The following is a 25,624-nucleotide window of genomic DNA, read 5'->3' as shown; positions in this document are numbered from 1 at the left end:
TTTGGCTTCAGAGAACTTGAGACTGGAACTTTGGGTACCAGAGAATGAACTAACTATGTGACATCAGAGAACTTGGAGCCAGAACTCTAGGCCCTTGGTGACATCCCCCCCTTATGACCCCAGTAGCCTCCTTTGGGCCAGCCCCTCTGGAATGGTCATTCTTTACACCACCTTCCCTAGGAAGGGTCTGTTGGTCCACTTCTTTATCACCAGGGCGCTTTGACTTTGACTCTTTTCCTTCTAAGACGACCAAGGTATGTGCACTTCCGCCCATATTCGAGATTCTTCCTGTGAAGTCACTGAAGGCAAGGAACCAGACGCTGGCCCCACCCTTCCCAGAGCTGAGATACCTTAGCCTGGCCTACAACAAGGTGACTCTTGGCTTCTCTACCTCTTTCCCCAGGAGCAGATGGGAGGGTGGGGTGTGAATTGCTCTGGCCTGAAAGCCAGCCCTTCTGTTCCCTGCATCGGCAGAATGCAGGTTCAGGAATTCTCAGGGTGGGGGTTCTCAGGGTTGAGGAAACAGAAGGCAAGCAGGCAGAGGCAGGAGTCCATTGATTCAGTCACAGGTATTGATTTACCACTCACCATGTGCCAGGCTCTGTGCTGGGCACTGAAGAGATTTGACCTCTGCCCTTGCAGAGCTCGTCACCTACAGGGAAGACTGAGAGTGAACAAATAATCACAGTATAAACACACCCGGTGTTGCAAAGACATTCACAGTGCTATGAAGTATATGAAGAGTAGGTCTCATCTCATATTTGGGACCAGGGAAGGTACTCTTGAGAGTGGTGTTTAAGCTGAGATGGAAATCAGGGAGCTTAGTGAGGTGAAGATTGAGGGTTGAGTGACTTGAGATATGTTTAAACCAAAGAGAACAGCAGATGTAAAGTCCATAGAACAGATTTAATATGTGTTTCATTGACAAGTTTTATGTTAACATGTTTTTCCATGTCCTATAAAACTTCCTGTAAGCCCCACTAATTGAGCCCTACTCAGGTGTGAAATGCCAGCAACTTTTAAGAAACCTGGCTTACATTGCTCCTGAGGCAAGCAGTTAGTACAGCCCAACTCCCCAGGTATTTTCCTCTAAGAGTTATAATTTTAGTCATAACATTTAGATCTTTGATCCATTTTGAGCTAATCTTTATATATGGTGTGAGGTAGGGGTCCAGTTTTATTCTTTTGTATGTGGATATGCAATTTTCTCAACACCTTTTATTGAAAAGACTGTTCTTTTGCCATTGAATGGTCTGCTCACCCTTGTCAAAAATCAGTGGACCATAGATGTATCAATATTATGGATTATCCTATTGTTCTTGAAACTGGTAATTTTCATCTTTTCTATTTATTGATCCAAAATAGAAGTTACCCTTTTATTGACTTAAAAAAATAATTAGCTACTGCTTTCTTTGGATCTCTCTATTGTCTGTCTACTATTTCATTGATTTTTGCTTATAATTTTCTTTCTCTCCTACTCACAATGAGTTTAATTGACTCTTCTTTTTCCTAGATTTCTAAGTAGTATAATTTTAGATATTGATGTAGACCTTTCTTCTTTTTAACATAAGCCACTATAAATATCTTCTTTAAGCACTGTTGGAGCTGCATTCAATAAATTTTGTGTTTTGATTTTCATTCAATTAAAACATTTTTAATTTTTTTGTGATTTCTTCTTTGACCTATGGTTTGTTTAGAAGTGAGTGGTTTAACTTCCAAATATATGGGGCTCTTCCAGATAACTTATACTTGTTGAGTTCTAATTTAATTCTGTTGTAGTCAGATAACGTAATCTGTAAGATTTCATCCTTCTGAAATGTATTTAAACTTATTTTATGGTCCACCCTATATTCTAGGTTGGTGAATGTTCTGTGTGCACTTAGGGAAAAAAATGTATATTCTGCATTTTGGGGGGATAGTGTTCTATAAAAAGTTATTGTGGTTGCTACAACAGCGAAGTTGAGTAGTTGCAATGGAGGTTGAATGGCCTGCAGAGCCTAAAACACTTATTATCTGGCCTTTGACAGAAAAAGTTTGCTGACCTCTGGTCTAGATGATCAAATTTCAGAATTCTTCAAGGTCTACTCTGAATCTCTTTCTCCTCTTCCTCTGTATTTTCTCCTGAGACTGGCTTCACATATCCATTGCCTTTGACCAGTGCCTCATAAACTTTTAACTCCTTATTGTACCCCAGACCTACGTGAATTTCTACTTGGAAGTCTAAAAGGCACCTCCAAGGTAGACATATCCAAAGTGAATTAATGATCTTACCAATTCAAATTTGAATATTCTTCCATTGTTCTGTATCTTAGTCAATAGCTGAGTTACTTGAGCTGTTGACTCCATTCAGCTACTTGAGCCAAACCCTGGTTGTCATCTTTGATACTTCTCTCTCCTGTACATCTCGCTTCCCCACACACATCTAATCCATTTCCTAGTCTTGTCCAATTTAGGTCTTCATATTTTTTTATGGAACTGAATTAAAATATTGTGTTAATTTTAGGTGTACAGCATAGTGATTCAGTATTTTTGCAGATCATATTCCATTATAGGTTATTACAAGATAATGAGTATAATTCCCTGTGCTACATAGTATATCCTTGTTGCCTATCTATTTTGTATATAATAGTTTATATCTCTTAGTCCCATAACCCTAGTTTTCCCTGCTTCCTTCTCCCCTTTGGTAACTAGAAGTTTGTTTTCTGTATCTGTGAGACTTTCTGTTTTGCATATACATTCACTTTCATTATTATTATTTTTTAGATTCCAATATAAGTGATATTATATAGTATTTTTCTTCCTCTGACTTACTTCACTAAGCATATTTCCTAGGTCCATCCATGTAGCTGCAAATGGCAGTATTTCTTTTTCTTTATGGCCAAGTAATACCACCAATTTACATTCCCTCCAACAGTATAAAAGGTTTCCCTTTCTCCACATCTTCTCCAACATTTGCTATTAGTAGACTTTTTGATGATAGCCACTCTGACAATGTGAGGTGATATTTCATTGTGGTTTTGATTTGCATTTCTCTAATAATTAGTGATGTTGAGCATATTTCATGTGACCTTTGGGCTTTTGTATATCTTTGGGAAAATGTCTATTAAAATCTTCTGCCCAAGTACTATTTACAGTAGCTAGAACATGGAAGCAACCTAGATGTCCTTCAACAGCTGAGTGGATAAAGAAACTGTGGTACATATGTTCAATGGAATACTACTCAGCCATAAAAAAAACACGTGTGAGTCAGTTCTAATGAGGCGGATGAACCTAGAGCCTGTTATGCAGAGTGAAGTAAGTCAGAAAGAGAAATATAAGTATCATATACTGATGCATATATATGGAGTCTAGAAAGATGCTACTGATGAATTTATTTTCAGGGCAGCAATGGAGAAACAGACTTAGAGAACAGACCTATGGACATGGCAGAAGGAGAGGAGGGAGAGGGTGAGATGTATGGAGAGAGTAAAATGGAAATATACAATACCATATTAAAATAGATAGCCAGTGGGAATTTGCTGTATGACTCAGGGAACTCAAAACAGGGGCTCTGTGATAAAGTATAAGGGTGGGATGGGGAGGGAGGTTCTGGAGGGAGGGGACATGGGTGGGGTGTACCTATAGCTGATTCTTGTATGACAGAAAACCACAAAATTCTGTAAAGCAATCATCCTTTAATTAAAAAAATAAAGTGGCAGAAAGCAAGACAAAAACCTTCTGCCCACTTTTCAATTGGATTATTTGGTTTTATTTTTGATAATGAGTTGTATGAGCTGTTTGTTTTAGATATTAACCCCTTATCAGTTGCATCATCTGCAAATATTTTCTTCCATTCCACAGATTGCCTTTTTGTTTTATCAGTGGTTTCCTTTGCTGTGAAGCTTTTAGGTTTAATTAGACTTTGTCTGTTTATTTTTGCTCTTTGTTTGGCCTTAGAAAATGCAAAAAAATATTACTGTAATTTATGTCAAAGAGTGTTCTATCTGTGTTCTTGTAGGACTTTAATGATTTCAGGTCTTAAATTTAGGGGATGAAACTGTTTTGAGTTTTATTTTTGTATATGTTGTAAGAGAATGTTCTTTTTTTTTTTTTTTTTTTTGGTTATGGCATGCAGTTTGTGGGATCATAATTTTCCAACCAGGGTCTAAGTAACCTGGGCCCTTGGCAGTAAAAGCATGGAGTCCTAAACACTACACAGCCAGGGAATTCCCAAGAAAATGTTCTAATTTTTTTTTTTAACATGAAGCTGTCCAGTTTTCCCAGCATCACTTATTAAGGAGACCGTCTTTCTTCCAGTGTATATTCTTGCCTTCTTTGTCACGGATTGACTGTAGGTGTGTGGCTTTATTTCACAGCTCTTTATTCTGTTCCGTTGATGTCCATGTTTTTGTGTCAGCACCACACAGTTTTTATGACCATAGCTTTATAGTATAGTCTGAAGTATGAGAGGATTATACCTCCAGCTTTGTTCTTTTTCCTCAGGATTGCTTCGGCAATTCTGGGTCTTTTTTGATTCCATATAAATTTTAGTATTATTTCTTCTAGTCTTCAGAAAAAAGTAATAGGCATTTTAATAGAGATTGCATTAAATTTGTAGATTGTTTAGGGTAGTATGTCCAATTTAATAATAATAAGATATCATGTGATATCTTTTCATTTCACTGAATCATCTTTAAATTCCTTCATCAAAGTTTTATAATTTTCCAAATACAAGTCTTTCATATCCTTGGTTAAGTTTATTCCTAGGTATTTCTGGGGTGTGATTTAAAAAATTTTTTTAATTGAAGTATGCTTACTGCACAATGTTATATAAGTTCAGTTCAGTTCAGTCGCTCAGTCGTGTCCGACTCTTTGTGACCCCGTGAATCGCAGCACGCCAGGCCTCCCTGTCCATCACCAACTCCCGGAGTTTACTCACACTCATGTCCATCGAGTCAGTGATGCCATCCAGCCATCTCATCCTCTGTCGTCCCCTTCTCCTCCTGCCCCCAATCCCTCCCAGCATCAAAGTCTTTTCCAATGAGTCAACTCTTTGCATGAGGTGGCCAAAGTATTGGAGTTTCAGCTTTAGCATCAGTCCTTCCAATGAACACCCAGGACTGATCTCCTTTAGAATGGACTGGTTGGATCTCCTTGCAGTCCCAGGGACTCTCAAGAGTCTTCTCCAACACCACAGTTCAAAAGCATCAATTCTTTGGCACTCAGCTTTCTTCACAGTTCAATTCTCACATCCATACATGACCACAGGAAAAACCATAGCCTTGACTAGATGGACCTTTGTTGGCAAAGTAATGTCTCTGCTTTTGAATATGCTATCTAGGTTGGTCATAACTTTCCTTCCAAGGAGTAAGCGTCTTTTAATTTCATGGCTGCAATCACCATCTGCAGTGATTTTGGAGCCCCCCAAAATAAAGTCTGACACTGTTTCTACTGTTTCCCCATCTATTTCCCGTGAAGTGATGGGACCAGATGCCATGAGCTTCATATTCTGAATGTTGAGCTTTAAGCCAACTTTTTCACTCTCCTCTTTCACTTTCATCAAGAGGCTTTTTAGTTCCTCTTCTCTTTCTGCCATAAGGGTAGTGTCATCTGCATATCTGAGGTTATTGATATTTCTCCTGGCAATCTTGATTCCAGCTCGTGCTTTTTCCAGCCCATTATATAAGTTACAGGTGTACAATGTAGTGATTCATAGTTTTTAAAGGTTGTACTTCATTTGAACTACTATAAAATAATGCCTATATTCCCTGTGTTGCACAGTATATCCTTGTAACTTATTTCATACTTAAGGGTTTATACATCATTCTTCTCTACACCTATATTTCTCCCTTCCCTCTCCCTACTGGTCGCTGCTAGTTTGTTCTCTGTATCTATAAGTGTGCTTCTTTCTTATTCACTCATTTCCTGTATTTTTTAGATTGCACATATAAGAGATATCATACAGTATTTTCTTTTTCCATCGCACTTATTTCACTTAGAATAATACTCCCCAACTCCATCTGTGTTGCTGCAAATGGCAAGATTTTCTTTTTATGGCTGAGTATTAGTCCATTGTATATATCTATGATTCATGTCTTCTTTGTCCATTCATCTGTTGATAGCCACTTAGGTTGCTTCCATATCTTGGCTGTGGTAAATAATACTGCTGTGAACATTGGGATGAATGTACCTTTTCAAATTACTGTGTTTTTTTTTTTTTTTTCTCAGATACTTATCCAGGAGTAGAGTTGCTGGGTTAATGGTAGTAAATGGTTCCTTCTAGTGTATTTCTCATTTCAGTTATTGCATTCTCTCTAATTCTTTGTTTAAAAACTTCCGCCTTTTCCTCCAGATCCATTCTTTGTCCGAGTTCTCTGGTCATCCTGTTGATTGTTACCCTGAACTCTTTCTCAGGTAGATCGCCTATATCCACTTAGTTTTTCTTCTGAGGTTTTACCTTGTTCCTTCATCTGGAACATGTTCCTATTTCACCTCATTTTGCCTAAATTACTGTTTCTATTTTAATAGATTTGGCAGGCTGATTCTGTTTCTTTTCTGGTAGGTTCTGGTCCATGTCGTCAATGGTCGTTCTGTAAATAGTTGTGATTTTGATGTGCCTGTGAGAAGAGGTGAGCTCAGGGTCTTTCTGCTCCACCATCTTGGCCAATCCCTGGTCTGGAACGGATCTTTTTTGTGTGGGAGTACCATATGTTGGCTGGGTGTCCCCAGTGTCTTCGAGGTGAGGGCTGGATCTGAGGTGGACAGCAGCCCGGTCTTTGCTCAGGGAGTGCTGGCCTCTATGATAGAGGGTGTGGCTGGTGTTGGATTAGCTGGCACTCCCAGCAGAGACAGAGGCTACTCTATCAAGGGCCAGGGTCTGCTGCTTAGTTGTGGCAGTGGAAACCTTGAGGGTCTGACTCAGGCTGACTCTATTCCCTTTAAGTGTGTGTGGTTTTCTTTCTCCCACACTGGGGCCTTTGGCCTAAAGGAGGGGCGTGCACAAGTAAGTGGGGCTCCTGTGCTTTACAGAGGTCCAGCGCTGTGCCTGTGTAGGTGTCTGCAGTTCTACTCAGCTGCAGTCCAAGTTGCATCTTTCCCCCCATTATGGTTGGCCCAGATCTAGTGCACAGTTGTAGCACAGAGTGGGCAGGGCTGGCGCCTTCACTAGGCTGGGACTGGGAATCTCGGCATTGTGCTTGTGGGAACTGAAGCGCTGCTCAAGCTGTAGGAAGTTGGGCTGCTTCTGTGTAAGTGCCAGCAGTGGCCACCATTGCCCACCAGGCCCCCCGCACCACCTCTGCATCCCTAAATGGATTCTTTTCCTAGAACCTGACTGTCCTAGATCCACTGCTGGCCTGGGGTGTTCACTCAGCTCAGATTGAGTGTGGCAAGGCGGCAGCTGCTAGGGTAGACCACCCCCTGCCCTGTCTGGGGGTGAGCCAGCACCCACCCTCTCCTCCCCAATGCAGTCTAGGCTTCAGCCTTTCTCCAGCCCATCTCAGCATTTCTCCAAACAGCCACAGGGTTTGCGCTTTCTCTGTAGGACCCCAGGACTGGACACCCTGTCTGTGTCCTGACCCACTCACTCCCTGGGATAGTATCTGCCACACCATCTCCCTCTTCCTCTTAGTCCCCTCCCAGGACACAGGTCCTGACCAAGTGCCTTTCTTCTCACCCTGCCTGATTATGTGGGAGTCTCTCTTGTAGCCTTGGTGGTTTAGGAGCTCGTCTGCCAGATTCCATAACATTTTCCATGAAAATTGTTCCATGTGTCGATATAGTTTTGATGTGTTTGGGGGGTGGGGGGAGGTGAGCTCCATGTCCTCTTTACTCTGTCATCTGGATCCCCCTCCTGAAGCAATAGCCTAGGTCTTCATATTTCTAAAAATTCATCAAATAGTTTCTCTATGGACCAACATCTTTAATAAACTTTGGTCTGGTCCATACTTGCATCTCCAGTCTCATTTTGCACCAACCACCCTTTCTCTTTGCTTTTAGTCACACTAGTCTATGGGGTCACACAGTCGGACACAACTGAAGTGAGTTGGCAGCAGCAGCAGCCTTCTTTAAGTCCATCCAACAGGGTTTCTCCTCTTTGCTGTAGTATCTTTCACACATTCTTCTTTGTATGAAATGTTTCTTCTCTGCATTAGAGGAAGTAATGCTACCTGCTGTGACAAACTTAAAATGTCAATGAACGCAAAAGTGTATTTCTTGCTTTTACAAAACCCACTGTGGCTATTCCTGGCTGGTAGGTGGCCTTTCACGTGATTCTTCAGAGACCCAGATCTCTTCTGGCCATAGCTCTGTCATCCCATAGGACCTTAAGAGAACTTTACTGAATCCTGTGCAACTGGTCAGGTGGCTCAGTGGTAAAGAATCCACCTGCTGATGCAGGAGACGTAGGTTCAATCCCTGGGTCAGGAAGATCCCCTGGAGCAGGAAATGGCAACCCACTCCAGTACTCTTGCCTGGAAAATCCCATGGACAGAGGAGCCTGGTGGGCTACAGTCCATGGGGTCGCAAAGAGTCAGACACGACTTGGCAACTGAGCATGCATGCACACAACTGGTGGGAAGATAGTTGAGTGAGGAGAGGATCCTGCAGGAGGTTTTGAATGGACTGCGCCTGGAAATGGTGTTGCCCATTTATCACTTCCACGCCGGTGGCATTGGCTAGAACTGAGTCATAGGCCCACGTCTAGCTGCCTAGGAGGCAAGAAGAAACAGTCTAGCTGTATGCCCAGAAACTAGAGGGAATGTTTCGACTAATACAGAGGTTTCTTTGACACGTACTGCATCCCCCACTGCATTCACTCATTGCCTCCTGCCATCCTTCGGATCTCAGGGACACCCCCTCTTAGCTCTGTGACTAGGTCAGACCACCCTGGTGCTTCCTGTGCCTCTCTTCTGCGGCACTAGTCACTGTTGTAAATGTATGCTTCTCTGTGTTACTCTTCTTCAGTGCTTATTTCGCACCAGGTACTATTCCTCCAGGATAGGAACTGTATCTCTCTCTCAGTCCCAGCCCAGAGCTTGGTACATAAAGTCATTCAGTAAATATTTGTTGACTGAAGGAACCAAAATGAAAGGCACTGAATAGGTAATTGCCCCAGGGCCATCTGGCACTACCCATTGAGGCTCCAGAGGAAGTCAGACTGAGCTACCACCCACTCCCGGCACTTGGTGCTCTCTGTGGGCCCCAAATCTGACTAAACACCTTCCAGTGTGTCGAGGCATCTGAGAGGCCACTGCCCTGCTCCCAACCGCTCTGACTCTATTTCACTGCTAACAGACACCCGGCCCAAGGTTGTCCCCAGATGTTCTCACCATTCTTCTCAACAAGGAGTGTTTTTTGCCCTTCAGAGGCTGGCCTCATGGGGTAGAGTGGCCTCCGTGCCCCGGACACTGGCTGAGCTAATCGTTTTGATGCACGTGTCCCCCCGACCCCCTGTCCCCCAGCCCTCCCTTGATCAGTGCCCAGACAGGCTACAGTGAAAGAACTGTCACTGCTGTTGACAGACTGACGCATGTGTAGAGGTCACACTGAGCAAGGGGAAGTATCAGACAAATTGTATGCTGGAGTCAAAGTCAGTGCCTTGCCAAATTTCCAGGCTTCTTGTGAGACAAGTACTACATATATTTGTTCTTATTTTTGTCACCAACATCCTCAATACTTGGTATAAGCTACATATCCAATATGGAGAAGGGGAAAAATTCTTAGGTTTCAATGTGAAACAGTGATGGTGAGATTTGGGCCAGGAGAGGCACAGGTATTCTGGGTGCAAACAGGTGAAATTGCAGAGACAAGACAGTCCCAGCAGTATGTCCTGTCCCCAGCAGCCTCACTCCCCCAGCCCCACTCCCACCCCAGACCTTGCAGGCATGCAGCCCTGCATTGTAGGGCCTGGAAGCAGTTGGGGAGAGGTGCGGGGTGGTGTCCATTTGATGCTCTCCTGCATTCCTTACAGATTGCAAAGGAAGATGCCATCCTACCGGTAGCTCTCTTCCCATCCCTCTGTGAGCTCATCTTTCACAACAACCCTCTGGTGACCCACACACGAGGTATGGTACCTGCAAACCTGCCCCCTGAACCCAATCCCCAAGAAGCAATGTGGAGAGCCTCATCCGTACCTCAGTGCCAAGCCCTGCTCTGCTCTGTGTCACAGGTGGACAAGCTTCATAGTGCACTGGGGGCTGTAGAAAACAGCAGACACTGCTGAGCACATGCTCTGCACTGACTCATCCCAACAGCAACCCTGTGAAGCAGGCATTATTGTCCTTATGCACAGAAGATGAAACTGAGGATCAGAGAATCACAGTCTACCCAAAGTCACACAGCAAAAAAAAAAGGCAGCACTGGGAATGCAATACAGAATTATCTAGATCCTGCGTGAGCTCCGTAATGACACTCTGCTCTGTGGGATGAGTCTGCTGTGACCCCACTCCCCACTTCCCAGCTGGGGAGGCGCATGAAGCCGAACTGCAGAGCCCTCCCCCTCCCAGAACACACTGAATACACTAGATGCCATGTCAGTAGTGGAGCCTCCGTCCAAGACGCAGCAGCTGGAGGCATTTTAGAATCCTGGGTCTCTGGAGTGACACTAGGGTATTCTAATCTCTGCTCTACACTGTCTTCATTGCCTCGGGAAAATTCCTTAACCTCTCTGTGCCTCAGTTTCCTCATCTGTCAAATAGGCATAACATAGGTTTCTACCTCCTAGGGCTGGTGTGAGAATTAAGTAAGGTTATACATGTACATGAACAGTGCCTGGCACATAGAAGCCCCCAGTAAATGTTAGCTAACAAAATAATCTTATTTTCCCATCATGGCTCCAGGGGTCCCACCACTGCTAAAAAGCTTCCTCCAGGAGCGGCTGGGAATCCGCTTAATTCGAAGGAAGATCGTAAAGGCTAAGCATCATATATTGATGCCTCGGAAGGACTCTCGGAAGGTAAGGCTTCATAGGCAGGACCCCCAAGCCCAGAGGGAGTGGAGCCTATTCTAATGCTGCAGATCAGCCTGGCAGCAGAGCCACTCCCACCCACAATGCCTGGGATCCTTGTTAGGTTTGTAGTAGCAGTTTTGTCTTCTCCTTCCCTCCCTGTATGACATACAGATATACCCAGGAGAGATAAGACAGACAGAGACCCAAAAATCAGAGTAGGGAGGAGGATGGGAGGGCATTGAGTCTGATCCCCTAATTTTCCAGAGGAACTGAGGTCCAAAAAAGACACTGTGGAGAAGTGGGGGGAAATCAGTCAGAAGACCCACATGTCAGTCTGGTGCCATCATTTCTCATAGCTGCCTAAACTTGGACAAAATTTCCACTGAGTATCAGCTTCTCAACTCTAAAACCTCTGACTTGCTGAGAAGACTGGATGAAATTGATACATTAACTCCCCAAACCCCCTACCAGTGCAAGTTACGGTCACCCCTGGTATCATCAATGGCTGTGCCAGCCCTAGAATACACATCTCCTGCCTGACTCTTGGGAAGCATTTCCTGGTGTGGAGAGCAGTCCGCCCTCTCGGTACCTCCCCTTAGCTAGTGGTCCAGACTTAACTTCTGGGATGCCATAAAGTAAGATCCCTCTTTCATCCAAAGGATTTCAGAAATTTCTGTGAAATGCTTCTCCCTCCTGAACTTTGTCTTCCTACAGCCAAAAGCTGGACCAGGCATTGTTGACCCCAGAAGTTAAATAAAGATATTCCCTAGGCCCCTCCCTCTAGAGTCTGCCTGTGTACAGCCAGGCTCTTGTCTTGAGCCTTCAGGGGACCAGAGCAGCATTTAAAACCAGCAGTAGAAATCCAGAGGGTTTCCATAATCTTTGCCCCTGTCTGCTGCCTTATCTAAGGGTCCTACTACCTCCCTTCCCGTCAGGCAGCTGGGGAGGGGCGGAATTGGGGTGAGCCAGATGCTCAGTACATAATCCTCTCTCCCGTGTACAGGGCACCCATGCTGAGAACGTGCACACGCGCTCCCCCGTAATCCTCACCACAGACAAGGAAGCAGGCTCAGAGCGGTGAAATAACTTACTTGTTAAAAGGGAGTGTTGGGGTCCAGGGGCACCACCATCATTCCAACTAATGGAAGATAAACACACATACCAGTGGCCAAATGAGAAACGAATCAGTGCTCTGTAAATCCTGTCTGACCTCCAGCATGGGCTACGTGGAGAGTGTGGTGTGGGCTGCAGGCAGGTTGGAGATGCCTGCATGTCCCCAGTGTGCTCCCAGAGGTGGGTTTGGATGTACAGCCTTTTACTCAGTTATATAGACCAAGGTTGCTGGCACTCCTTCCTACGAGACTTGGACAGAATAGGGAGAAAATGGAGAACCTGCCAGAGCAGGCCTGGACCCACGCAACGTGGAACCAGAAAGCAGTGTGAGGCTTCTGTGTGAGAACACAGATGGAGGATAACATGGCCTGCTCTGGATGCTCAGCAGTCCAGCATACAGGACCCAGTGACTCTCAACCTCTGGCCAGTCAGATTATCCAGTCTTTGCTCAGGAGATGAAGTGGTGGGATAAAGGAAGAACATCCCCAGCACTCCTCCAGCACAAACCTGTGAGAGGGAGGAATCAATGTGGCCCCTTCCCCACCAGCTGGCAAATAATGGCACTTGTTTTGGCCACTGTGAGGCATGGGTTCTGAAAAAAGACTGGGTCCCTCAGGCTTCAAATCTAAACACGGAGATTTTATGTATTTCAAAAAGGAAATACTTTCTTAAAAAGAACCTTATTTTATAAAATAGTCATCCTTCCCACTCCCTAGCTCACCAGGCATATTTGAGCACACCATTGAGATCTCACTTGGGAAAACTCTGCAAGATAGGCAGGCAGGGACTGTTTTCCCCTTGTGTGAGCTCAAAAGGTAGACTGTGCTTGAGACCTTTCCACTGCACTGCATGGCCTGTCAAAGTACAGATATAAGTAGACGAAAGACTTCTGACAAAAAATAAGCAATCCACCAGGTAACTAGGGAGGGGAAGCAGAACTAAGCCCAGCTGAGGGAAGCTGGGCACATGGCTCTCTCCTGGCAGATGAGCAGAGGCATAGAGGGGAGGTGACAGGCTTTTGCTAATTAAGAAAGCTGAGCAATTCAGTGGGAAAGAAATTATTTCCTTGGGTCTAAACCCTGAGAGAGATTTGCCTTATAGGTCTTTGTATAAGGTGCAGAGACTGGCACCCTGATAGGGGCCTGGTGCTGCTATCTTCCAGAAAATGTGGGGCCATCTCCCCCAGGCCCTCCTAGGAGTCCCTGAGGAAAGTCATGGGCACTGCAGAACGCCTTGATCAGAGGAATGAAGGTACTGAAGGGCAGAGTGATAGAGTCAGGGATCCAGAATGAGGCCCGGAGCCTCTGCCACTGAATAACTCTGTGACCTTGGACAAGTCATTTTACCTCTCTGAGCCTCCGTTTTCTTATTTATAAAATGAGGACATTTATTCACTGGGTAGTTTGAGGTGTAAATAAAATGTAACATATCATGTACCAGGCACATCGTAGATGCCCCCTAAGTGTGATTTTTGTCCCTTCCCTCCCCATGAGACCTACCCCAGTGCTTTGACCACTATACTGGTTGGCCTTAGGCTGCTTATGTCCAGGAGGAGAGATTCTGACTAGGAAGCAGACCAATTCAGCCCTTCTCCCGTGACAGGTCAAAACTCAAGTTCCCAAGGTGCCAAAGCAGCCTATGATTCTCCCTCACCCATCCATGATGACCAAGTCTTCCTCAAAGGAAATGCTGGAGTCAGAGGCAGAGCTGACTAAGGAACCGTCTGCCACCAAAACCATTTCTGTGGAGCGAGAGATGCCTATCGAGGGCCTGGGGGGCCCTCCCATGCCCCACCGGACCTTTGTGCCACTGCCGCCCATTTGCTCCAACTCCACTGTGCATAGTGAGGAGACATCCCACCGGAGCGATGCTGCTGGCCGCCTCAGCCCAGACCACCTGTCAGATGAGGACAGCAAGAGCACAGAGTCCGTCTTCTTGACCCAGGTGCCTGGACCCCACCTGCTCCCGCCCACTTGTTCCCAGCTCCCATGGGTTCCTGTCCATCCTTAGATGGCTGAACTGTGATAAGGCAACTAGAACTAAGCACAGGGCAGATCTGGAAACCAGAAAGCAGCACCCTTGGCAGAGACTGCCAGCCCCTTCTGGGAGTTTGCAGCCCCCCACTGATCCAAGGTTACTGGTAGGGATGCCCATGGGGACAAATCATGGTCCTCCTTTCTCATCACTTGCAGACCATTCCCCAACCCCAGCCTGGGAATGGCTCTCCTGGTTCTTCAAGACTTAGCTCAGGCTAAGGTAGCAATCCCTCCAGGCAGCTTCCTGGCCTCCTTGGCTGTTTTAGAGCTTTCTGTGGGCTCACCCAGCACCCTTGTGCTCCCCTCTGTTACAGCATTTACCTCAGTGTACGGTCAGTGTCTGTTTCCGTGTCTGCCGCCTCTCACCCCAGACTTGCTTCTTGCCCTTAACAGGATCCAGCATGGGGACCCACACAGAGCTCAGAGGTGTTCATGGAATGCATTTTCTTTTCCTTCTTGGGCACAGGTCAGTGGGTTATCTTCCTCCATCTTCCGGAGGGATGATTCAGAGACAAAGGAGAAAGAACAAAGACCACCATCCACAGCACCCGGAGAGGCAAAGAGGACTCAGAAGAAGCCCCCATCTGCCTCTTTCCCCAGGAAGTACCATGGCTATGAGGAGCTGCTGACAGCCAAGCCTGACCCCACCTTCGTTGAGCCAAAAGGTATGTGAGGAGAATGTCTCTAGGGCAGGGAGCCCTCTCCATGACCCAGAGTAAGTCAGGGCAAAGCCAAGGCTGGTGCCAACACTCTTTTCTAGGCCAGGGTGCTATTTTCCATCTGAATGTCTGTCAAAGGGCCCCTGGGAGTGTCCTGGTCTAGAGCCCTACTTGTCAGGACCCCTGGCCTGGACCTTCACTGGCTTTGAGGGAGTCACAGCTGTTCAGAGATTCCAGCCATTCTGGACCTAACTGCTTTGGTTGGAAGTCTCTCCAGGAAGGGTTTAATGAATAAACACCCAGACTAGTCAGATTCCCCAGGTCCTCCCCCAGCCCAGTTAATCCCTAAAATGAACATTCAGAATCCTCCCTGTTTGGTTTGAGACAAGGGAGGCAGCATCTGCTCCCACCCCTTATTTTGGATGATGTGTTTTGTATTGGTGCCCAGCTGTGCTCCTGTGGGTATCAGTCTCTGCAGTGTAACCCTCCGAGGTTAATGGGTTACCTTTCCCCACTCTTGTGCTGTTTTTCCATTAGGACTTGTTCTGTGATACAAGTATTCACTGAATGATGGCACCTCTGGCACCACAACAGATCAGGCCAGGATATGGGAACAGTTTCTTCTTGGCTAGAAAGGGTCTTCTTGGCGCCCCCATCCTTTTACCCAGGGCTGCTATGAAATGGGGAATGAAGAAGTCAGGGGAGGCATCCAGGAGAAGGGGAATGTGCCTTGACTCGACCTTGTCCTTTTGACCTAGGAATCCAGAAGAATGCACAGGCCTTGCAGCACATGTTGAAACACCCGCTTGTATACCGCTCCAGCAAGCCCAGGCTGGATACTCTGCAGAAACACTATGTTCCCAAGGAGAAGCGGGTAAGCCTCCACCTCACTGTGCATGTGAACTGCCCCTGCGGACCCTAAGGGACATAAATGGCTGTCACTTGGAACCTCCAAGAGCCACACTTTTCCCTAGTGCCCCCAGTTCTCCCTTGCCTGTTGTTGTGTCTGTATGAGGAGGTGAGGCCACGGAAGTCTGTGCCTGTGCTAACGCTCTGCTCTCTCACCTCCTGTCAGACCCGGAGGATCCCTGTTCCGCCCCAACGGAAGACTCGAGCCCAGCTGCTGGATGACATCCTCATTCGCATGCGGGCCACCCAGAACATTACAGAGGCGCCACTAGGTATGGCTCAGGGCCCCCCGTCCTCACCAGCCAGGCTCTGAGGTCTAGATGTTTACTCCTCTGCTGGGATAAGGCAGAGGGCTTGTGTCGGAGCAGGAAGAGCCCTTTAGAGCATCTGCCCGACCTTGCTGTGTGCAGATGGAGGGACTGAGCTGAGTGAAGCGGAGAGCTGCTTGAAGTCACAGCATGTTTCCAACGGCTTGAGACAGACTCAGAAGGCGATCCCTCTGGCCTTCTAGTGCCCAAGCTGGAGGGACCATCAACATCCTCTTCCCACTCCATCCCACTTTATGGGGGAGCTCTGGACCCAGTCCCTGCTGCTCTGGGATAGGTGGGACCCCAGGTGACCTGGGTGTCCCTTCTGGCTTTTCTCCCTATAGGAGCCGTCCTGCGCCAGCGGACAGAGCAGCGGCTGGTGAACCAGAAACAGTTCCTGGAGGCCAAAAAGCTGCTGAAGGAGTTCCGTGCACGCTACCGGCGGCTGGTGCGCTGCTCACTGCGGTCAGTGTTTGGGACCACAGCACCGCCCCAGGCCCGCCCGGCACTGAGCGGGAGCCAGCCTCAGTTGGGCCGCTTCCTCGAATTCATGGATGAATTCTACCAGGAGCCCACAGCCAGTGACTTGAAAGGCTAGGGCTGTGCACAGGGCCATGGGTGCCAACTAGCCTGTGCCCTGCACCCTTCACAAGGGTGCCACACCCTTGACCGCTCCTTGGGACAGGTTCAGGTCTCAAAGCTCTGCTCAGCCTTGCTTGCTGGCCACAGAGAGTGGGGAGCTGGTCAGGACCTCCCCTTCCTGGGCCAAGCAGGAATCAGCACCTTGTCCAACAGCAATAAAGAGTGAGTGCATAGAGCAAGGTAGCCCTCATTCGTTTCTGGAGCCTGGGCCAGGTTGTTCTATTGTGGGAAAGAAACCCCAGCTGATACACATCCTTAAGAGTCCCATGGGAGACCTGCCCAAGTCACACAGGTGATAACAGTGTAATCCCACAGAGCTGGGGTAAGCACTAAGACACAAAATGGTTGACGAAACAGAAAAGCAGCACAGAATCTTAAGGCTCAGAGAGGTTAACTTGCCCACAGCCAAGTGTGTGTGTGTGTGAGAGGCGGGGGACAGGTCCAATAGTGTGTGTCTGTGTTGGGAGCAGGGCTCAGGTGCAAAACTGAGGTCTCTAGGACCTTGAAATCCTTGAGGCTCTCTCTGTTGGGTAGCCTCTTCCACTGTGATGGCAAATGGAAGGGAGAAGAGGATTGGGGATTTCCTTGTTAGATGGATATCACCACAAAGTTGGGACAAGTTGAGGGAAGGGCTTACATGGAGTTTCCCAAGGTCTTCTAATCCAGGATATAAACCAAAGTCCCATGTGCAAGTACAGGGGGACATGACTCTAAAACTGGATTGTGGACTGTGGAGTGTGCAGGGTCAGCCTGGATGCAGGGTAAGCAAGCTGGTCAAAGCAGCCTAAAGGGTTGCTCCATTCTTGTGCGTGCAGTCCTCCGCACCTGCTGCAGAGGAGAAGGCCACTGGGGCTGAATTCTGGAGAGAGCACTTCGGGATGGACACCAGGTGTGACCTAGTCACCTGGCCAATGATTGCTCCTTAGACTGCTCTCCTAGAGGTGCCTACAAGTCAGACCTGGCCTATAGTTCCTGGGATCCAGGAAGCAGTGGCATAGAAATGAAGGATCCATGGCAAGGCACAAAGTCTCACAACCTAAGGTGTAATTAAGGCGATTACAGAAGTAGTCTGGTCACCACAGGTCTGTGGTGCAGTGTCTGCTGTATCTCGAGTGTGAGACTATTAGGACACAAGTGTTCGCATGCCATCATACTCAACCACAGCCACAAACGGGGCCAGACACATATTTTCACCAAGCTGTGTCATACCAGACATAACACATTCAAGTTCAGACAGTCTCACGCACGATCACACGCACTCATAGACATGCCAAGTTCCGAAGTCAGTTCCGTCTCACTCACACAGGCACTGGGACCGATTAAGGTAATACCTATAGTGCTACCCTCCATGGCACTCCTGTGCTGGGGCCTGTTGCTGAATTGCCACGTTGGATCACCTAGGCCCAAAACCACCCTTCTGCTAATGTTAGGAAAGAGAATCCACCCCAACATTCACGTAAACCTCACTAGGTTCGAATTCAGATCTGGGATGCTCCCTTCAGCCAGAAACACCTATCAAAAACCATAAGCTCATAGGCCTGAAAGGCTCCTGAGAACATGCTCGCCCAGCTTCAAGGCAGGAAGTCTCTTGCCGTCTCCCCAGCAGATCACTCAGTTTGTGCTTGCACATCTAGTGACAGGGAGCTCATTCCTTCTGAAGGCTGTCCCTTCCTTTGTTGGGAAAACTAGTGGATGGCTCAAGTCATCGGCCTAAGCATCTGCTCAAGTCCCTCAGTAATCCTAACTCTGCTTTTTGGCCCAGAGCATATCTGCTCTCTCTGCCCAGTCAGGCCAGTCCTTTACCTGTATGACTATCCTGAAGAGGCTATACCTATCTAGATTAGATGCTCTTACCTTTCTGTTATTCCACATGGGTACCATCTGAATAAACTGGTTTTCCTATCATTTTGAATGCTGAAGCAAGACATTCCAATATGGGGCATCTTCTAAAGCAAAAATGGCACCAGAACTCATATACAGTCCACACTTAGCTCAGATTTGCCTGAGATTGCTCTCCAGAGATAAGACTTGGACTAGAAACAGAACATTCATGAGTTTGCTTTACTGTATTCTCAACTTGGGCCTCTCCTCAGCCTGGCAAACCTGCATTGAGGAATGCACTTTAGTACTGTTCAAATAACACATCATCTCATTTGGTCCTGTGTGGGCAGAAGCATTCCTGATAGGCATGCCCTGTTCTGAGTCCTCTTTGTCAAAACACTCTTTCTGAAGAGTTGGAGAGGAGGCATCTAGCAGCGGCACTGCCAAGGATCCAGGCCCCTTCTGTACTCTACTGCAGACAGCAGGTTGAATAAAACCAAAATCCAAGCTATTTTTTTCCTGGGTGTAAGGGCCTAAGGCCTTAAGGATAACTGTACGGAGAAGGTACATCAGTCACACACAGACAAGAAAATCCATTAGTTGGCACTTGAGACAATCATATTTCCCTTACATAATTATCCATTCTCACTGGAACTTTTAAGGTTCTGTTGGAGGTTAAGGGTTGAACCACTGAGCAAAATCCCCTGCCCCTGGTGGCACAGCGTGGGGAGAAGGCAGGGCCAATAAGGGAGAATCTGCCACCATCTGGAGCCAGGGCCCAAAAGCTGCTCTTGAGCTCTCACGGCTTGATCTTTGAGGAGTACACTCTCTATTTTTACCCTTTATTAAATGAGAGGAAAGGAAGAACAAGCTTGGCCTTGCCTTGGCTTTGTCCAACTAGTTGTTAAGACCCCAGAAAAGGTAGAAAGGGAGGCACCCCAGTCTGAGGTTGCCTTCTGCAACTGCTGAGACAAGGCATTAAGGAAGCAATTACTCACAAAGCAAAGTGTGTAAATATTTTTCTTAGGGAAAAAATACTGATAATACATAGAACAATGTGCACATTCAGTCTTGGCACGTTTCCTTCATCCAATATAACCCGTTTCTAAACTGAAGACTTCTGCATATTTATCTTAACTGTGATGACATGTGTCAAGATGCATTTCTGGATCATATTTGGAAGAAAGCCTATTCAAGCAGCCTCTTTTCCTAGTATTCCACCCCTCAGAAAATAAAAAGCAGACCTGCTTCCTCACTGACACAAGAATAAGTCATTCTCGTTGAGTCACAACATAAGTAGCTATATTTACTTCTAAAAGCCAAGCCAAATGACCAATCTGTGGGTTGTTAAAAAATGGCTGGCCGAGAAAAATTAAGTCCCTATGGAGTTTTTGATTTTCAAAGAAAAGTGAAGAGCTGACTGTGTTCTAATCCCTGGTAGTTAAAAATGACAGGCTGTTCAGTCAAAATGTATCACTTCCCAAGATTTCATGTTCACATGACTCTCACTATGGGGCGGGGCGGGGGGGCGGGGGGTGGGTGGTTCCCTGTGTATTCAAGGGATCTGGGTACATTTTAATTCTATCTGAAGAAAAGCAGTAAGAAAAACCTGTTAAAATAATCATTTGGCTATCTCCTTCATGAGCAAATTGTGTGTGTGTGCAGCTTCGAGGACTTAGAGGACTATTGATTCAGACCTTAGATAACTGTAGTACAAAATATGACACAGGGCACTGAACCCCGAGTTCCTTGTTTCTTAAAGAGAAGGAGGGCATCAGGCGGGATAGTGTGGCTTGGGTAATTCCCATGCCAATTCCAGCTATATAACATTTTGTGATTATGATCCAGCCTTCATTTTTCTTCCCCTCCTCACCAGCTGGCCTTCCATCTCAATGGAAACCATGCAAGAAAAAGGAAAAGAATCCCAAGTTGCTGCCAGCTTTGGTGACAGGTCTGGTTCATGGAGAGGTTGGTAGGTTGCTAAGTTGAGATTTGAACCACCTCTGACCATGTCAGTGATCCACAGTCTTCCTCATTTCTTGGGGCTTTATGCTAAAAGCAGCTCCTGGAGAACTATAATTGTCCTATAATCATGGGAGGAGAAAGATCATTCTCCTCTGGTAAAAGTACTTCAGAACAGAAAGCAATATTGCAGTCAAGTTCACAGAACTGATGGGGGTATCTAAAATGTCCAAGGGTGCTGGATGGTACCTTGAATGGGCCATCCAAGATCATCACTATGGCCCTTTATGAAACCGTTAACGAACTCTCCAGCCACACATGCATTCAAATACATTCCAGGAGACACTGAGTTTAAGAGCATGGACTGTCCTTTCCTTCTTTATATCCATGACCCAGCACAGGGCTGGCAAAAGTTCGAAACTCAGGAAATACCTGTCAAATGGAACAAAAAGGATGAGCAACACAGCCTTCGGTCATCAGCTTCACCAGTCAAGCCAGTGGCAGCTTTCCATCTTAGTTAGTTTGTAATCACATAGCAATTAATTAAGCAGCTTTAATCTCTTAAGGGCATTTTTAAGAGAAAATGAACAACAACAAAAAAACACAGAAGGCATTCATCACTAGTGCTTCCTCCAGGCAAAAATTTAAAGATTCCATTTAAAAAAATAAATGAAGCCATTTACAAAAGGTTTTCTTGGGAAGCTTCAGCCAGAAAGAATCAACCTTCTAAAAAGAGGCAATTATATGAAAGGGGCCCAGGGCTGGATACATAATCCCCAAACTTGACATCAACCCAACAGGCCCAGGTAACTTCTTCCAGCGGATACAATCAATGGGTCATGAACATGTTCCCAAAGTATCTTTCCCACTTGTTTAAAAAAAGGGCTTTGAGCCCCGTTCTCAGGAACCATGTTTCTTGGATTTCCCATTAGGATGACCTCCATCCTCCAACCTCTCATAACTTCGCCTTTAATAAGAAAAAACACAATGCATGTACACAAGGAACAGAGTAAACAGAATGTGGGAAATTTCTATGGTGAAGCAGATTCCAATGATCTGTGAGAAATGTTTGTTTTGGGAGATAGCGTATCTTTCATTCTAGCTCACAAACCCTCCCCATCATTCTGTTTTCCTTCCGTGTCTTTTGCTCTAAAGAATTCATGTCAACAACTCCATTTGTGACCAACTTCACAATTAAGCAACAGGGGAGGGGAATTCTTTCAGAATTGTTCAGGTTTTAGTAGTTAAGTATGGGAAGCCTGTTAAAATACAGATAATATCTTAGTGGTTTTACCCTCCTCCAAAGCCAGGGAGATGAAAGATTAACCCTCCTCCTTCCTTAGCCTAAACTACTTTGCCTATGTTTGAAGGACTGCTGCTCAGCTGGAAGTGTGGAAACAACTGTCAGTACCATTCAAGGCTCCACAGTAGGGGGTCACTAAACTGGATTCAGCTTTTGGAATATTCACGTAACAGATTTTCACTCTGCAACCTGATGCTGAAACTTGTTGCTACTACTAAGCAATTTCTTAAAATGAATGTATTACTTTGGGGAAATATTTAAAATATATATCTTTTCTATTAAAAATATTCATCTTTTTTTTCCAAAAACTAAAATTAGCTCCAACTGAAAAGTTTTTCAAATTATTGGAGATACAGAAAAAGGTGACAAGTGGAAAAATAAGTGTCTTTGCTACTACCAGTGAGACTAGCCTTCCAATAACATTTACTAAGATCGAAAAGGAACTCCATGAAATGGCAGTAACTGACATCTCTGAGGGTATTTAGTAAGTCACCCTCCCTGTCCTCTACAGACTACTGCCAGCTTTTCTATCCTGGGCACCAATATGCCCTCCAGCAGCTTTTGGAGGGCCCATGTTGCTGGGAGGACCTAAAACTGAAGTGGTGTGAAGATGAAGTAATGAGATTGGTGTATATCTTCTAAACACACATCTGCACGTGTGCACGCACAGACACACAGAACGCACATATTCAGGTGAGTGACATTCCCCACCAAAGCAGCCACTGAGGAAGTCCCACATATCTCAGTGATTACCCAGGTACTTCAGACAGCTCTGGAACTCCTCTGGGAATTGTGTATGAGTTGCCCAAGAAAACGACTCTGACTGCTTTACAGCTGCACCTTGTTTCTGACTCCAAACCCTCTTGATAACCTACTTTCTGTTCCAAAGGTTTCCAATGGCTTCTGACTAGTTTCAAATTAAAATTCTCTTTCCTATAACCCAAAGATTAAAGAGAAGTAGGGAGGCAAATCTTCTAAGAATCAAAAGTAGGAGATACAGTAAATCCTTTGTGATGTGGATAAGCGAGTTATTGTTCTGGACCTTAGCTTCTGCCTTAGTAAGAGGAAGAAGCTGGAACAGACAACCATTAACGTCCTTTCCAGTTTGAATATTAGATGTCTAGATGTCTCCAGACTATGAGGACAGTTCCAGAAATGTTTTCACCAAAGACATCATTGGAAAAACTGTGCAGCATCCAGCTGAGGCCACCTGAGGGGGACAGTGTACACTGGGATATGTAAGATCTGAAAGGCTTGTTAAAATGCTAGTCACATGACTTTATAGTAACAGCTCATACATGCACAGGGAATGCCAGCCCACCAGAGATTCCCTAAAATTCTATCTTAATCCCTACTCTCAATAAGCCCAGATGGGCAGAAGCACCAAGCACCACCAGAGATGCAAAAGACACACGGTGTCACCTGCTAAGGAAAATAAACCCCAAAGGTCCATGGGACTGAATTGACCAGCTGCATCCAGCTAGACACCGTGTTTCCACAGTAGGGAGTCTCAGTGCTGTTCTTGCCTGACTTCTGGGCAAATTTTTTGGATTTTAGAACAACACTGCAGATAACGCTTGTCCAAAAGGAGAGTAATAATGAGGTCCAATCATAGTTTATCTAACAGAGTGGAACCCCAGGAAAACAGAAGGCTGTAAACTGGAGGGATGTGGATAACTATACAGTATATGTTTGCACTTCCAGTCAGTCTCAATTATCTGCACGTGGATTTTGCACAATCAATATTCAAAGCCCAGCCAGCTTTCTCTAGGCTCCCCTGGTATGTCCTTGGATTGCTGTCCATTATGGCAACCTCTTAAGTGTGGAAAAAATCCATGGGATTTGTTGTCGGGAGACCCAGCAATCAGTCTGGGCTGTGTATGCCCTTAGTAGTTGGAGAGAACCTGAACATCCAATGCAGTTTCATCATCAAAAACTGGGGCTAATACCACTTACACGTGAGGTCTCCTGAAAAGACCAAATTAAACAATGACTATGAATGTGGTCTGTCGACTATATAGTATTGTTATTTTTTTAAAGAAGGAATGTAAATTAACTTTTGTAGAAGCATAAAAACTGATTTCATTAGGTATGTTTACTTGAAGCAAAGGTAAGAAGGGGGAACACAATCTTTTTGGATTTGCCAGAGAACTACACTGTTGCACTTCTTTGGAAAAAAAAAAAAGATGGAACTAATTTTTATCTGCAAGGCTGATTTGAAACACCACCTGCTGAAAGAAGTCAGGAGGTCTATCAATGTAAGAAGGCATCCCCTTTCTCCTCTGCCATCTAACCCTGGCCACTCTGCTCCTGAATCTCATGCCAAGCAGGTGCTGCCAGATTTGGCCCAGATACCCTAAGGGGTGGGCCACCCTAGGGAGTGAGGAGTGCTTCTGGCCTGGGTCACAGGGAGGCAGAGACAGAGTTCCCTTGGATATAGTCTACAAAGGCCCCAAAACCTCTCAGAATCATATTCGACAGTGTTTTGCCATTAAAAGAAACCCAAAGTGAGAACACTCATTTCTTCAGGGTAAATGATCAAGCTCAAAGACCTCTGAGAAAAACAGGTAACACTGTCCATCAGGTGCTACTTGGCCCCCGCCATGCTGCTGGACCGCAGGAGATACTGATCCACGCTTCCTTTTCGCCGACTCACAGTCCGCCTTTCGTTGTCAAACATGCGCTGCAACTGCAGAGCCAGCTGCCGGTCCTCTTCCTCTTGCTGCAATTTCTGCTCCATCTCTCGCAGCACTGGGTCTGTGGGGACCAGACCCACCTCGCCACTGCTTTGTCGCAGTTTCTTAAGGGAGCCATTCTGTTCCAAGTGCTTGGTCTTACAGCGTCTTTTCCTGCCCCGACGCAAGGAAGGAAGTGGCTCATCACCTAGGTTGTCTGCCAGAACACCATTAGGCAGATCAAAATGATTCACTGTCTTCAACTGTTTCTTTGTTTTGAGGACCCCACCCAAAACACTGTTTTTAGGTAGCACTGAGTTAACTGCTGAGATTTTCATAGTTGCTGTTATACAGGTTTTATCTAACTTGGCATCTGGGGGTGACCCTGACCTTTCCAACTGCTCTCTCTCCAAAGAAGTCCCACTGGCCCCCACTGGGAGTTCTGAAGAGCAGCAGGTTTCCAATGGGATCTCAGTGCTCTTTTTATGGTCACTGCCCTGTTCTGCTTTTGTCTGGCTAACAGAGGAAAAATAATCAAGGTCAGGGGCGGTAGGTCCTGTACACTCAGAGGGAACTTCCCCACTGGACAGTCTCGTATTTAAAGCCAGAAGAGGCTTCTCCTTGCTAGACTGCGTAACTTCAGAGACCAGTAAGTCATCCCCTGTTTCTGGAGCCAGGGAGGTGAGGGTGGCTTTTGAAAGAGTCTTTTTGATCTGCCGCTCCTGAAAGATCTGCTCCCACTTTTTGAGGATCCGGGGACTAGCCTCATAAGAAGTCTGCTTCTGCAGGCTTCTGTTTAGGTTGCGGGGTGTTGACTTGATGATGAGGGGACTCAGCACGCGGCCATCAGGGAGCCTCTTGGGAGGAGTACACGGTGAGCAGACAATGGGCTTGAAATGGTTTAGCTCTTCTGAGATGCTGTCGTTACTCTCCGGGCTGACAGAGCGCTCTGGCTTATGCAAGGAAGCCAAGGCTGACAGCGAGCTGAAGGGCAGGCGCTTCTCAACAGTCAGGTCAGGAGCTGAGAGGCAGCGGTGGTTCCGGGTGGATAGCAGGACGCCGATGATGGGGTTGGAGGTGGGGGTCATGGCTGTGGCCTGAAAGAGATGAAAAGACTATGTATACATACATATATAACCTTTTTCTTCATCATTCCTTCGTGATGGTAGAGGGGTAGAGAAGGGTAAGAAAAGAGATAAAGGGTGATAACAAGTCTAAGAAATGTAGAAAATCCCTCATTTAGAGTGCACCCACCATTTAGAGAAATTC

At 46.0% G+C, this 25,624-nt stretch overlaps 2 protein-coding genes across 7 annotated transcripts in view; one reads left to right on the top strand and one right to left on the bottom strand.

Annotated features, from left to right (window-relative positions):
• The window catches only part of XRRA1 (X-ray radiation resistance associated 1), a 68,865-nt gene extending 51,516 nt beyond the window's left edge, over positions 1 to 17,349 (top strand). For 4 of the 6 annotated variants that reach the window (XM_052652298.1, XM_052652299.1, XM_052652300.1 and 1 more), the window contains 8 exons: positions 246 to 371; positions 9,950 to 10,043; positions 10,818 to 10,933; positions 13,643 to 13,984; positions 14,543 to 14,741; positions 15,494 to 15,609; positions 15,811 to 15,916; positions 16,297 to 17,349. In XM_052652298.1, coding sequence (XP_052508258.1) covers positions 246 to 371; positions 9,950 to 10,043; positions 10,818 to 10,933; positions 13,643 to 13,984; positions 14,543 to 14,741; positions 15,494 to 15,609; positions 15,811 to 15,916; positions 16,297 to 16,550 — 1,353 coding nt within the window. In that variant the 3' untranslated portion in view covers positions 16,551 to 17,349. The remainder of the gene's footprint in view (positions 1 to 245; positions 372 to 9,949; positions 10,044 to 10,817; positions 10,934 to 13,642; positions 13,985 to 14,542; positions 14,742 to 15,493; positions 15,610 to 15,810; positions 15,917 to 16,296) is intronic. The other 2 variants (XM_052652301.1, XM_052652302.1) reach the window with 2 other exon arrangements.
• A 3,378-nt stretch (positions 17,350 to 20,727) lies between these two features.
• RNF169 (ring finger protein 169) overlaps positions 20,728 to 25,624 on the bottom strand; it is a 92,947-nt gene continuing 88,050 nt past the window's right edge. The window contains exon 6 of the mRNA XM_052652324.1: positions 20,728 to 25,452. Coding sequence (XP_052508284.1) covers positions 24,268 to 25,452 — 1,185 coding nt within the window. The 3' untranslated portion in view covers positions 20,728 to 24,267. The remainder of the gene's footprint in view (positions 25,453 to 25,624) is intronic.

Source organism: Budorcas taxicolor, chromosome 15, assembly GCF_023091745.1.
Source record: "Budorcas taxicolor isolate Tak-1 chromosome 15, Takin1.1, whole genome shotgun sequence".
Classification (NCBI taxonomy): domain Eukaryota; kingdom Metazoa; phylum Chordata; class Mammalia; order Artiodactyla; family Bovidae; genus Budorcas; species Budorcas taxicolor.
Note: the sequence above shows the minus strand (reverse complement) of the source record. Positions and strands in the feature narration are given on the sequence as shown.